Source organism: Bacillus rossius (genome assembly GCF_032445375.1).
Source record: "Bacillus rossius redtenbacheri isolate Brsri chromosome 9 unlocalized genomic scaffold, Brsri_v3 Brsri_v3_scf9_2, whole genome shotgun sequence".
NCBI classification, from domain to species: Eukaryota; Metazoa; Arthropoda; class Insecta; order Phasmatodea; family Bacillidae; genus Bacillus; species Bacillus rossius.
In genome coordinates this window covers 1,375,738-1,391,502 of record NW_026962013.1, presented here as the reverse complement: position 1 = coordinate 1,391,502, position 15,765 = coordinate 1,375,738, and the positions used below count along the sequence as shown (strand labels likewise).

The 15,765-nt window shown below is 39.9% G+C and overlaps 1 protein-coding gene across 5 annotated transcripts in view; it reads right to left on the bottom strand.

The window, feature by feature from the left end:
* Window positions 1-1,331: 1,331 nt before the first annotated feature.
* LOC134543311 (protein strawberry notch-like) overlaps window positions 1,332-15,765 on the bottom strand; it is a 55,147-nt gene continuing 40,713 nt past the window's right edge. For all 5 annotated transcript variants that reach the window (XM_063388241.1, XM_063388243.1, XM_063388244.1 and 2 more), the window contains exons 20-26: window positions 14,865-14,980; window positions 14,201-14,388; window positions 10,220-10,354; window positions 7,438-7,559; window positions 6,764-6,957; window positions 5,432-5,565; window positions 1,332-4,804 (exon numbers count right to left, since the gene is read on the bottom strand). In XM_063388241.1, the coding sequence (XP_063244311.1) occupies window positions 5,480-5,565; window positions 6,764-6,957; window positions 7,438-7,559; window positions 10,220-10,354; window positions 14,201-14,388; window positions 14,865-14,980 (841 nt within the window). In that variant the 3' untranslated portion in view covers window positions 1,332-4,804; window positions 5,432-5,479. The remainder of the gene's footprint in view (window positions 4,805-5,431; window positions 5,566-6,763; window positions 6,958-7,437; window positions 7,560-10,219; window positions 10,355-14,200; window positions 14,389-14,864; window positions 14,981-15,765) is intronic.

Genomic DNA, 15,765 nt, shown 5'->3' with positions numbered 1-15,765 from the left:
AACTGCAAAATAAATCTTCATAAAGTTACCTGCACTATCAAAATTGATAATTATGTATATAACTAAAGTACAATTAAAATACATTTCCATTAATATATACCTGAATGTCCACCAAACAACATGTGACAACGCTAATTTCATGTGTTGCACTTAAAGCATTGATAACAGTGAACACTAATGAATTATTGGTAACTTTCCTTGCCCAAGTAGCTTTAGGCAAATCAATTGGCTATGCAAGTTGTAATTATGTATTTTCAATAAACTTTGGTTGCCTGATAGAAAATAAATAATATTTTACAAACTTTAAATAATAAATCTCAAACACATGAGTATGTTTGTACATGGTTGGTGAGAGACTATATTGAGTTATAACTGGTGATATGAAGTATAAAAAAAGATACTGCATTCTGAAAGTCAGAATTTGGCAGCAACTGCAGCAAAGACAATCCTGATGGAAAGAGAACTAAAATATAATCACAGTTTTTTCAAAACATTTCCACACTATACCTTGGCCTATAAATTACTAAATTGTAACATTAAACATATTGTATTACTGTGTTTTCCAATGTTGTCATGTTATTTATCTTTTGAAACAGAAGTACAGATGTTGTTTAAAAAATATAAATTTCTTGATTTTACATTTCTTTCACCCATCCTCTTCCACACACCTGACATGTTCCACAAAACACATATACAATGAGTTTTAGTTTAGTTCTCAGAAAATACTGAGCAATTATAGATTTTTAGTGTGGTTACTTTTAATCAATGATGGGTCAGATCGCATATTTCTTGAATTCAATTCTCAAAAGTCTCTCTTCAAATATAAACCTGATCTTTAGAGTTATCAGTAAAAAATTCAGTTAAGATACACGAAACCCTAAATATTTATATTTAGAGACAAGATTATATAGTGACTAGCAATAAAACCGAAATAACAGCAAAATTGAAGTCAATAAAAAAACAAACACCAAAATGGAAGTTAATGTACTGCATAACACCAAAATACAGTGAAAGTACTTCAATTGCCTCATTTTGTCTATTAAAATATAAATTAAAATGAATATTTAGTTTAGCAAAAGGATCTATAATTTTTTGATTCCAAAACATATGGATTGTGAATCCTTGGATTTTAAAGAAAATTGTGAAATCGACCAAATCCAGAGTTAGAATTAAAGGATTCCGGGCCAAAACCATAAAAAAAACTTACCTTAACATCTTCCTATTAGATGTTACTTTTTTGATGTAAGCCTACGTGATACTCCATTATAATAGATTGTGACTTTGGGGATAGGACAGATTATAGGGTAGCACTGACTTGGCCACAGCTGAAATTTTTTTTTTATCTAATCATTTATTTAAAAGAGAATGTACACTTTTTTGTTTTAGAAATAAAGTTAAATGTAGGTAAGAATAAAAGAACACTTTTTTGTACATGGCTACAAAGTCCAACGAACCAAACGTGATGAATTATAGTGATTTCTTTAACTTTACTTCCTCCCAGCAGGAGGACTACCCAAGTATACACGTCACGTACTGGACTGCAACTACAGTGCGAGGCTGTCAAATTGTGAACCGGTCAAGCTACGCAAAGTAATTCATCGTGATTTAAAAATAATAACTTATATCCAATGAGAGATCGACAAACTGATAGTGTGTGCTCTAAACAAAGTTACAAAACACATCCATGATACAATCAAAAACTAACATCACATTATAACAGCAAGGAAAAATAATAAGGCGAAACTTGAGTCCACATAATCTAAACATCATTGCAACTCACATCGCTTGTGCGGGCAAGTATGTTCGTAATAATAATAGTTTACAGACAGTTAGTTGTAACCAATTACACTGTCTACACAGCGAATGATTTTGTAAACAGCAAAACATTTCTAGTGGCTAAAATTAGGTAATTATATTAGTGTTAAATGGTAGTAATTAGTTTACTATGCTCTTTGCTTGAAGATAAAAACTGGCAATGTGGAACCTGAACATTCCTGGGAATATTTTTTGAATTAAGTTGATAATACCATGAAAGTAATAAAATTTTAAATATTGCAGCTACTCTGCAAGCAAAGGTTTGTTTTTGTAACCTTCAGATCGTAAACGTACCAAACACCTGGTCACCTCCACAGCTTTGGTCTTCCACCGTAAACCAAAATCAACGAAAACACGGTACAAATAGTTTTGTGCAGCCAATCTTCCCTGCTTAATACTGGTATTACAATTCTATACTTTCTGTTAATACAAAAGCTTTCCACAGCATGTAATCGTAAACATTCAGACAAGCCATTCATTAGAAAACATAATTAATAAATTTCAGCCCGTAGAAATACAGTGCAGCTCGGGACAAGCAAACCCTAACGTTAAACTCTTAATAATATTAATTACAAAAAATAAGTTCCAAATGCATTGTAATTGTTTCACCACTCGTACACATATACACACACACACACACACACACACACATTCTTTCACATCATTCACTATAGAAGTCACAAAGCTATTTATGGTCAGCTAAAAAAAATTGCTACTTACAAAAAAAAAATTCATACAAAATTATGATAAACAATGACAACACAGACTGACGTATAAATAAAGAATGGTACAATCGCACGTGATCACAACATTGAAGAAGCTTACCAGCGACGAGTCGGCAGAAACAACGAAGGATCGTGCCCTGCATCGGCAGCAAACACAAGACAACTGTTCTCGAACGCGCACACAGACTACAAGTAGGAGTTAACTGCACTATTCCACTACACTGTATCACAGCTAAACAAAACAACTAATATTACGAGATTAGCCTCGGCTGCAATCCCCTTCCTAAACGCTGCCCCTGTGTCCTCCGTTGCCAGACCACAGACAAACCAGCTCCGACAAAACAAAAGCTGACGGGTTAGGGCCAGTGATACGTCTGTAGTCATTGGCAAGATGAACGGCACTGTCGTTACACTGGCTCCAGACAAGATTCTCCATTCCCGTTCCCAACTTCCGTTATATCGCATTTTTGGGATACCAGTATGGAAATTAACAAATTAGTGTTCGTGAGTGGACACCATTACAGGTAGATTGCACAAATCATAAGAGATCACTAGCTACAATTCATTTATAATTGCAGGAACAACCAATTATATGATCAACCAAAGATATAAAAAAAAATAGGTACTACGTATAATACCATGTCACCTTAGGGCTTTAAGATACACTTGTATATCAGTAGCTTAAGATTCATTAATCCTTGTGTTAGAAGCCCAAATTTTGCATTCCTTTTAGCAGGAGGCAGATGAACATAAATTAAGTAAACGGTTGATTAGGTTTGGTCAGCCACATTAAAACCCAGTAATTTTTATCCTTACCAAAAGCAAACTTTAAAAGTTGCACAGAAGGTAGAATTTTCGGTTGTGTAACCCAAGGATTAGTGCATCTTAGGCTTCATATTTGTACATTACACGAACCAAATATAAAATGCATTACCAGGTAATCGAGCACAGAGTTGTCCGTAACCCACAGAATTAGAAGCAAATTGCATGACTGGCTTGCAATACTTTTGAACCTACAACCACCTGAATAAACTGTGATGGAACAGCAACTCAATTGTCTTCTGATACCAACATTAGCAAACAGCGAAAAAAATCCCCTTTATAAAACACTCTGCTTTGCCAAGTAACGAAGGTGCAACACATTAAAATAACCAAGCACAGTTACTTAAGTAAGTACCACGTTCCACATTAACGTACCAAGAACTAATGAAAATAGCATAGCAATAGCGGGCTCTCAGGGTAAGTCCTGGACAGAATACTGTTTGACATACCATAACTCCCCACCCTCGGCAAGCATCCTAACATGTCTTGTTCCGAACCTTTTTTTCAGATTGAACTGTACTATGAATGACCAACGTCTCTACTTTTAATTTAATTATATGCATCTAATACTAGTAATCTACTCTATCTGAAGAATATAAACATCTGCACATACCACTTCACACCAAAATGGACATTATATAACTACAATTGTCCAACTGACATGCAAAGTAAGAAGTACAATTTAAAAGACAATGACATTATCAGTGGCAAGTCAACAAAAATGCAGCACATTTCCAAATAAGTCCAGGAGGCAAACCATCAAGACATTACATAGCATTTTGTTCACTCATGTCCGACACAATACTGTTTCGTGACCACCAGCCAATTGTACACAGTACGATACAACTGTACTACAGTGTGTATTTCTGAACAACAGAGTGTACAGTCCTTTTTCGTATACAGTATTTATTATGTCCCTAACAAAATCACTTCCACAACATGCTTTGTAAGATGGTGATAATGAGTTAAAATTGGACAACCTTCGAATGTCAGGTTATTTTTAATATAATTTGATATTTACCCTTTTAATAGTTAATGCATTTTTTTATTTTTCTGATAGTCTGAAAAATGTAAGAAGGGGATTGCAACATCCATGCGTATTCTACCTACTAAGGGTACTTACCGCACTCAACATGTTGGAAAACAACACACTGTATTAATAGACGGCTGCACTTAACACAACGCTTCCATTTTTACTCCTATTTTCTTTAATACTTCAAGGGGTTGTAATTATAATGATAAAATGATGGAATACAGTTTGTTTGTATATAAAAATCTAACCGAACTGTCAAGTAAACTTCTTGGGTTAGACGACACAAGCAGTGTAGGAAAGTGTCGCGGGCCCCGCGGGGAGCGACCAGAAACCACTGTAGCAGAAGTAGAGGGTGGGCCCGAGCCCCGAGACGGCGCCGGCCGGCGCTCGCAACCGGGCGGGGCAGTCCCTGGAACCATCGGCACGCAGTCCGGTTACCAGGAGCAACCACAACAAGGCTCCAGCAAAACCCACAACCCCCGACTTCTCCAGGTCTTTTATAATTCTGCGACGACAAAAAATGTAATATTTATATAGAAAACACCCAATCTACATTTCTGTTAAAGGTGGACGCTAATGGCATTTTTACTTCCTGACGGGTTCCGGTCGGGAAAGATATTGGATTTTCGGGATTGGGATCAGGAGCAATAAGCAACAACAGATAAAATATTTACCATTACCTAATATGTCTCAAAAAACACAGTAGTCCAAATGATTTCTTTTAGTGAAATCAACAGTACTTTTTTTCGCTGTCTACAAATAGCGTACATACCCTATGCACGCTGAATTACGGTATTATGTCTAAGCTTCAAAAATTTTTCTTTCCAAAATGTTACAATGAACTAAATTGCATGGTAATCAAAGTGCATTTATCTGAATTTTGTGTTGTACTAAAAGTTGTAAATACGACAAACAACTATGCAGCAGCATGCCAATATAGTTTCTGCAAGAATACACACATGTGTAGGAAGAAGAAAAGTGAATGGCGGTGTTTCCAAGGAGGTAAGGGCCTCCCGGCAGGTTAAGCACGGCTCACCTGACGACACGCACACAGATCTCGCACGCACAGCAGGGAGGAGTCTGCTCAGAAGGTCTCCTCGTCTGTCTTCTCGGAATCAGAGGAGAGCGCATCCCTCACCGCGTCCACGCAGCTCTTGGGGATCAGCGTGCCTGCAGCCAGACGACCAGACACCAGCGTCAGTTACACAAACAAGGTGACACGGTCACATGGTCACACGGTGACGAGGCCTGAAGTGACAGGAGCTCGTAGCCGCGAGTTGTCCCGGGGTGCTGGGGCGGAGCCTACGTCACACTCCACGCGAGCCAAAAGCCACGGACATGGCGATACACGAGAGAGCTAGGTCCAGACTCGGAGCTCGTAACCGTGAGTTGTCCCGGGGCGCCGGGGTGGTGCCCACGTCACACTCCACGCGAGCCAAAAGCCACGGACATGGCGATACACGAGAGAGCTAGGTCCAGACTCGGAGCTCGTAACCGCGAGTTGTCCCGGGGCGCCGGGGTGGTGCCCACGTCACACTCCACGCGAGCCAAAAGCCACGGACATGGCGATACACGAGAGAGCTAGGTCCAGACTCGGAGCTCGTAACCGTGAGTTGTCCCGGGGCGCCGGGGTGGTGCCCACGTCACACTCCACGCGAGCCAAAAGCCACGGACATGGCGATACACGAGAGAGCTAGGTCCAGACTCGGAGCTCGTAACCGTGAGTTGTCCCGGGGCGCCGGGGTGGTGCCCACGTCACACTCCACGCGAGCCAAAAGCCACGGACATGGCGATACACGAGAGAGCTAGGTCCAGACTCGGAGCTCGTAACCGTGAGTTGTCCCGGGGCGCCGGGGTGGTGCCCACGTCACACTCCATGCGAGCCAAAAGCCACGGACATGGCGATACACGAGAGAGCTAGGTTCAGACTCGGAGCTCGTAACCGCGAGTTGTCCCGGGGCGCCGGGGTGGTGCCCACGTCACACTCCACGCGAGCCAAAAGCCACGGACATGGCGATACACGAGAGAGCTAGGTCCAGACTCGGAGCTCGTAACCGTGAGTTGTCCCGGGGCGCCGGGGTGGTGCCCACGTCACACTCCACGCGAGCCAAAAGCCACGGACATGGCGATACACGAGAGAGCTAGGTCCAGACTCGGAGCTCGTAACCGCGAGTTGTCCCGGGGCGCCAGGGTGGTGCCCACGTCACACTCCACGCGAGCCAAAAGCCACGGACATGGCGATACACGAGAGAGCTAGGTCCAGACTCGGAGCTGGTGACCGCGAGTCGCGCCGGGGCGGAGCCCACGGCACAGTCTGGCCGGGGCGGAGCCCACGGCACGGAACGCCGCCGCCGCCGCCCGGACTCACCGACAATCTTGACGCCCTCGCCGGTGCGCAGCCGCACCACCTGCATCTTGGAGTTGTGGCCCGTGCGCGAGGCCAGCACGTTCTCGACGCGCGCCCACACGCTCAGCACGGAGCCGGCCAGCACGTTGTACGTGCGCCTGCGCAGGCCGACCTCGCAGTCCAGCCCCAGCATCACGTTCTTGCAGTTGCCGCGCCTGCACACGCACAGCCGCCGGTACAACCCTGCCGGGTCCCTACCGTCTTACCAACGCCACTGGCCTGGAATGAGCACCCAACAAACAGGCACAACTACAAAATGGAGCCCAAAACTTGTAAAAAAATATAACATAGTATTTCACACAAAAAAAAAAAAAACCACTTCACTGTATTTTACATTTATAATGATAAAACTGTGTAACAAACTCAAATTTTCCTACCTTGTGTTGTAACGTTCACTTGAGATGCAAACATAGACACCAAATTTTCATAGATACATCTGCCAGATAGAAGTGTTTTTAACCATCCATGGAAAGAAAAAAAAAAAAAAGATATTTTAAGGGCAGCATATAATCAAAAAATTGTGTCCTAAAATTAATTAACGTCCGTAAGACTTCCTATTAATTCGTTCAGACATGTTTCCCCCACGAACAGGAACAGATTCGACTGGTACTCGGGAGAAGCACGAGGGCACTGACCAGTAGGCATGGGAGCAGGTGCTGAGGGATGACTCGTACTGCTGCGTCCAGGACTCCTCAGCCTCCTTCTCCGTCACCTTCTTGTACTTCTTCTCCAGTTCTCCCAGCGTCTCCTGCCGCATCTGCCCCCCCACACGCCCCGTCACTTCACTCCGACCACACACACCTTCAACATGAACGAACAGATATGAAAAAAAATACAAGCACTAACAAACAGATTAGGAAATGGGGAAATACACACTGAAATATAATATTAAAATCAGGGCTAGATTTTAAGGAATATTTTAACCTGCCCAACGGACAGGTGTAATCGAAAATTTGCCTGTCCGCCATCCAATTTGCCTGTCCACTGTTTTACCCAAATAAAAAAAATTTCAAAGTCGCTGAAAAAGTGAGAAAAAAGGATTTTTGCTATATTTTGCACCTATTTTTATCACACACTTAACATCCTTATTTAATCATCATTTTCAGACGAGTCACTGCACGAATTACTTGGCTGATTTTGTCTTGAACATCTTCGATAAGGAGGCTGAAAGGGTCAAAGTTTTCTCTGAACATTATGATACCAGAGATTTATTGCTGGTGCTGGATCAAACTCACTTTCAGAAGGTGACTGTATTTGAACATGCATGAGGGCAGACAGTGTATAATCATTTAGACAGTTTCGCCAGTCTGTCTTTATAAACTTCTGATCCAGATGATTTTGAATGCGTTTCGCAGACTTTGCAAAACATTTGTTTTGTTTCTGTGTCATAACGAAGCCAAAGAAACTCGGAACACCAAGACGTTTAAAAGGTAGGGGACCGGGCGATTTTGTCATATTTAACATTATATTCTGACTTGTCCTCGTCCGTTTTTCTTTTCTTTTCTGGTGGTTTTTAATAACCAGTAATGAATTTCCACATTGTGTTATGCAGTTAATTAAATACTTAAACAATCGCCGTAACAAGATAAACTGTAAAAGATTACAGTGTCCTCTGTAAACAAGTAATGTTTATTTTTTGATGCAACAGTTGACAGGCGAATTTTCAAGCAGTCTCAGTCACTGCGGCCACTGTCAGCGTCATCTGGAGTACGCCGTGAAATGTTAACCATGCGAAAACGCTTTTCTGTTAACAAACTATATTAAAGTAGAGCAAGTAATTAGTAAAGTCGCGATTTATAAAGACAATAAATTAAAAAAATTATATTTTGAAAGTAAACAATGGTAAATTACGTAATTGTTGGCTGCACTGCAACGAAATTAATATTAAAACATGGCAACAAAAACAAACATAATCGGTGTGAGACTTTTGCATCTTTAGCATACAAATACGACTATGTTATGTGAATCATGACGTGAACGTAAGAATTTAAGAATTATGATTCAGAAGATTTCAGCACGGTTTGTACATAACCTATTTTTTTCCCCGCGGTATACAATAGCCAGAGTCGTCAGTCACAAAAGAGCAGCCATTATTGTTTATTTATAGATATTGTCAAAGACGTTTTATTTGCGGTTGCGGTCGCATAAATGTTATTAATCACCTCTGCTGCATTAGTGCGTGCGAATAACCTCGGCGTCACAAGTTGCACCTGTCCGGTGGACAGGTGCCTTTTTTATTTTGCCTGCCCGGACGAGATTTTGCCTGTCCCGGGCAGGCGGACAGGCGCTAAAATCGAGCCCTGATTAAAATATTATCTTTCCTTACAAAATATGGGTTTATGTTGCCGCACGTGAGCTCACCATCTTTGACCCACATTTCCGTTCTTCGACTTCGGTTCCATTTTCATGAATTACTCCTACCAAATGCCGTATACAGAGAGCTACATAATATGTTTACACATCAATAAAAATATAAACAAATTTTAAAGGTCCAAATTAAGCATCAGACCTCTAAAAAATTAGTTCGTAAAATGTTTAGCTTAGGTGCGACTAATATTTAAAGTTAAACCCACAGCTGACTTTATGAAAGGCATACTTGAAAACATATGTGATGTAAGACTGCTTCGTGATGCCAGGCCTTTATAAAGAGGTGAGCCCTCTTCATAGAACCTTGGATCCAACACCGGGCAATACTGTACCGCGATAGGTCTTTAATCCAGCTTTCTATGGTTGGGCATAATCTATAATCCAGTACTAACCAAACCGTTACTCAGGCTGTTGACCTTGGATGCCCGGTGCATCACGGCCCTGACTGCCTTTTTAGTTAGCTCGAGAGTTTATTGCAACTGTCAGATTTTACTTCAGAACAGTGTTTTTCCCACTTCCTAATGGGTTACAGTTCACATTTGCACAACTGGTATTTCTGTTAATACTATATTGACGATTAATAGAGACAAGAATTTATGATTTTATTCACAGGCCGAATTCATTTTATTTTTATATTTTATGAACACTGTTTATTCATAAAGCTAGCACTACTTTCAACAAATACGACACTTTCTTGTTCAATGATGCTTACTTCACCAGAAAAGTGTCGATTTGTCTGACACATGATGAACTATTGCAATACAATGATTTGCAATAAGCAAACAACATTCGCAATATCGAAAAAAAAAAGCAAAATTTTTTCCTATCTATTTAGTACATATATTTTGTTACAAACTTTGTGCTAAATAATTTACACTCATTTAATTTAATTTACCAAAAGAGAACAATTTTGTAATCTGAGATTAGTCTTGATTAAACATGCCGATTAATTTAATGGCTTTTTGTGGTGTTGTTTTGCGGTGTATGAACTTGCACTTTGGTGTTGACCGACGTGCTCGTCGGTGCTATTTGGGGCTTATCGCGACTCACTTGGAGGCCGGTGTTGGGCCTGTAGATGGTGTACAGCTGGTCCTTCTTGCTCTTCTTGTCCGTCTCCTTCTTGGCGCTCGGCGTGGGGGACTCCACCGCCACCGCCAGGATGGCCGTCTGCTTGCTGTTGCGCACCTGCCGACACACCCTGTACTCAGCGGGCTTCCCCCGCCACTCGCCCGGCACTGCCTTCAGCGACAGTGACGGAGACCAACATTCCTCAGTAACATTGGGGTCTGCAAGTTCTCGAAATTTTTTTAGATATTTTTGAAGAGTTTGATATTTAATAGTCATGAATAACGGGATAGTTATTAAGTGACAAAGACCAAAATTCTTCCGTAAAATCGGACTAATTGGTATGGGCCCGAAAGTACTCGGAAAAAAATTTGATATTCGTGAAGAGTTTGATATTCGATAATCATAAATAACTGGATATTTATTACCTGACAAACGACCAAAATTCTTCAGTAAAATTGGACTAATTGGTATGGGTCCGAAAGTGCTCGGAAAAAACTTCGATATTCGCAGAGAGTTTGATATTCGGTAATCATGAATAACTGGATATTTGATACAACATTCAAATCCCCCTCCCCCACCCCAATTAATTTTTACTAGTGGTGCACCGATATGACTTTACCGATTACCGATTCGATTACCGATTATGAGAGCAATAATCGGCAGATACCGATTCAGTTACCGATTATAATGAAGAAATTTTTTTAAGTGTAATAATGCACACAAATTTTTTTATTCCCATGTGAATTTAATAACAAGATTAGGTAAAATCGAGAATACAGTTATAATAACAGTATAAAAATATATAAAATACACTATTAAGTCATTGCAAAGTGTAAATTAAATTATGTAACTTCTATTTATATTTGTTATTGTAAACAACTTGAACTACAGTCTAATAATTGTAATTTACAATGGGTAAGTTTTTGTTGCGGAAAACTAGCATTATTATTGACTATCACATAAGGTTGCATCAAGAAATTACCGTTTGACAATGTAAACATGCCGCTTTATTTTGTTCACTTGAGTTTATAGAAAAATGTTTCCACACTTCACTTTTTTTCTCCCTACTCGCCATCTCACTATAATTATATAAAAATTACTAAAAACCGATACTAGCACATGTGATTTTATTTATCTTGACTGAATATTTAAAATTATAAATACTTTTTCACTCTTCATGTCATACAAATAACAAACGGATAATGTTACCAAAGACGCCCATAACGAGTTTGTAAAACGCAGTGATAAAAACTAGAAGGTATCGGGACCACGATTTTGAACCGCTACTATGACTCGAAAAGATCGATTGTCATAGAATCCACTGCAACTGTTTGTGGTATTTTGATTGCGTGCCATATATTTTACGTCTCTGGCTATAGGTAATGTACAAGGCCACTAAACAAAAGGCGAAACGTAAATAAACGTGTAGGAAAAATGTCTTTTTTATTGTTCGATGCAATGAGATTTATTAAACTTAACGAAATATCTGTAATTATGATATGACGGAGTTAGATGAATTTTGTAATATATACAAATATTACCTTATTTCATCCTAAAATGTGTAACAAAATATTACACGGTAAAAACCTACTTAATTACGCCGGGACATAAATAATCGGCAAAGTAATCGTTAAGATAATCGCCGAGTACGATTAATCGGTAAGTACCCATAATCGCCGATTACGATTCATCGGTATCCGCATCGGTGCACCACTAATTTTTACTAATAGCTAGGCCTACACCATTTCAGACAAAATCCACCAGAAAAAATTTACTGAAAAACTAAATTTAAGATGTTTGAGACTAAGAAGGTTTTATTGAAAATTTTAGATTTGTAATGCTATACTATTCACTAACGAATGAAAGTTTTTCAGTGCTAGCAATCACATATTATAATTATGAACATAATCTGCCATCTCAATCAGGTTGATGCGCTAAAGTAATAATCTTCTGCCGTCAAGCTACATTCATTTCTGTATTTATCAATAAAATAACTGACTGCATGATTATTATAAAAAATTGCCGATATTCATAAATTGATAAAATTTTTTATGACTATCAAAAATTACCAATATGTATATGTGAGTGATTCGTGAGCCAAAAACACCAGAAAGCTTATTCAACCTCCATTAAAATTCATTTGCCACTATGAACATCAGTATGCACTTACACACAAAACAAACGTTTTCATAGTGGTGCACCGATATGACTTTACCGATTACCGATTCGATTACTGATTATGAGAGCAATAATCAGCAGATACCGATTCAGTTACCGATTATAATGAAACAATTTTTTTAAGTGTAATAATGCACACAAAATTTTTTATTCCCATGTGAATTTAGGTAAAATTGAGAATATAGTTATAATAACAGTATAAAAGTAAATAAAATACACTATTAAGTCATTGCAGAGTGTAAATTAAATTAACTTCTATTTATATTTGTTATTGTAATTGTAAAAATGTTGATTTATTTTGTTCACTTGAGTTTATAGAAAAATGTCTCCACACTTCACTTTTTTTCTCCCTACTCGCCATCTCACTATAATTATATAAAAATGACTCAAAACCAATTCTAGCACATGTGATTTTATTTATGTTGACTGAATATATAAAATTATAAATACTTTTTCACTTTTCATGTCACATACAAATAACACAACAACGGATAATGTTACCAAAGACACCCATAACTACGTTGGTAAAATGCAGTGTTAAACTCTAGAAGGTATCGGTACTACAATTTTTAACCGCTACTACGACTCAAAAAGATTGATTGTCATAGAATCCACTAGATCTGCTTGTGGTATTTTGATTGCGTGCCATCTATTTTACGTCTCTGGCTATAGGTAATGTACAAGGCCACTAAACAAAAGACAGAACAAAAGACGAAACGTAAATAAACGTGTAGGAAAAATGTATTTTTTATTGTTCAAAGCAATGAGATTTATTAAACTTAACAAAATATCTGTAATCATGATATGACGGAGTTAGATGAATTTTGTAATATATACAAATATTACCGTATTTCGTCATAAAATGTGTAACAAAATATTACACGGTAAAAACCTACTTAATTACGCCGGGACGTAGATAATCGGCAAAGTAATCGTTAAGATAATCACCGATTGCGATTACGATTAATTGGAAAGTACCCATAATCGCAGATTACGATTCATCGGTATCCGCATCGGTGCACCACTACTTTTTCACAGAAGCACGGTGCTCTGAACTTACCTTCAGCCTTAACTACGCTAACAAACTACTGCCACAACACGCGACAGCTCTCAGAGCTATGCTACATATTCGCGCATGACGTGTATGCCACAGGCAGAACGCGATCTGGAGTAATCACCGTGCAATAAATTGTTTATTATTCAACATAAAAGACACTGCACAGATGTACATAAAATTAAAAACACCACATACATGAGTCCTGCCTGAACAATTTGGTCTCACAGGTAGCTTTCCAATACCACATAGATTATTTAAACAAATTTCTGTTAAAACAGAATCACTGCATAGGAAGTCTGAAATATGAGCAAGTTTTTAGACAAACATGGTAATGTATCAAAACGAAGTAAATTTTTTAAAAAAAGAATAAAGTATTTTTTTAACACAATTACAACAAAGCTTTATATCTGAAGAGTTGCCAAAGCGGTTTATCGCAGACGAAAGAGCTGCAAGAGTCACTCCAAGTGGCAGATATAACATTCTGACCTTGCGGCCGGCATTTCTCGAACGTTCCCCTCCCAACATGCGCCCTTGAAGGGCAGTGCGGGAGTTAACTTCCAGTTCAGTTTTAAAATAATTCCACAGGTTTTTAACATACAGAACTGTGACGGATCGCTCCCTGTTGTTGATCGGGCGGGTATTAGAGCGGGCCACCAACCCAGCTGACCAGACAGTGGGCCGGGACCCCTCGAGACACCCCGGGCGGCAGAGGGGGGGAGGGGACTCGCCTGGTGCGACAGGTAGAAGCCCTCCGCGGGGCCCGTCAGCTCCTTGGACTGCTCCAGCACGTCCTCCCAGCTGAGGCCGCGCTCCACATGCACGATGTGCAGCTGCGTGCTGGCCACCCCCGTGGCGTGCTTGCGCACGAACGTGTACAGCTTCACCCGCTTCACGTTCTCCCCCGTCGTGCCCAGGTCTGCAGCACGCACGCACGCACGCACCGGCCGTTTACAACACCACTGCCCACTTCCTACTCAACATTAACAAAAATATTACCTACAATTCAGGTTTCAATTAAAACCCCATCAAAACATACGAAATAACCGCACATTAACACCCCCTTAACTGCACCCTGGTGAATGTCATGTTTCGTTAATTACACTGCAACATACTGACGAGAATTATTTTGTCGTCTCAAAAAACCTTATGTGAGAATGAGAAAGGAACTGTGGGATCTACACTCGAGGCAGCATCTAACAAGAAGCAAAACAAAAATCAAAGAAATGAACTGGATCGGGCTTCATGTCTCACTGGAGACGACGAGGGTCGACGGAGCTTGGTGGGGGGAAACGGAGTACAGGCCCGCCAAGCCTCCTCGCTCGCGGGCGCGATCCCGCTCGGCGGGAGGCGACCACCGCAGGAACGTGAGGGAACACGCGGGGCGGACGTTACCTAGGATGCCCATGTCGAAGCGACCGGATTTCTTGGCCTGGGCGATGATGGCGCTCAGCGTGTCTGTGAAGTACTTGAACAGCCTGTTCTGGAGGTCCACCGGCATGCCCAGGATCCTGTGCACAGACAAACACTCGTACACACGCGTGCCACAACCTGCCCCTGTATCTCCACTGCTATTGGTAGGCCTGTGCGGATATTCATTATCTCAAAACATGTGATACAGTAGCAGCTTACACGCTGTATGTATCTATGATGAAACAGATGCTATATTAATAGTCATCAATCAATCTTTTTTTTTAAATTAGTGCCATTTGTTTCTTTTACTTAAATGTTGCAGGTTGTGGCTTACTGTACACATGATATCACCATACTCATTACGATGATACTGTCTGTCAATATTTTTCAACAAAACACAAGTAATTTTAAACCAATAAATTACGTCATTTAAAATAAAATATATATCTTTCTAACTGCAGAACTTAAGCATAAGTTTAGGTCTACTAGCCAGTATTTTTCAAAGTTTATAAAATAATTTTCTGAAACTAAGGAAACAATAATTTTGAACAGTAGCAAATTTTAACTTTGATATTACTATTAACTTTTAGTAATGCAAAACACCTTTACAAGAAAAAATGTTTTTAGTCTTTTTCTTTATATATTATTTTTGTTTTATTATATTTAAGAGCAAATAAAAACTAGGCAAATTTATTGCAACAGTTATAAAATGTATCCAATGCAAAGTGAGCAGCCACAAACCAGCCAGCTATCTTAGATTCAGTACGACTCATGGGACGCGTACAATCTGCTGTCGGGCTGCTTGACCACGTGACGAGGAAGAAAACAAGCAGAAAGCTGTGAGGAACTAATGTAAACACACTCGCAAGCACGCCGGATGTCC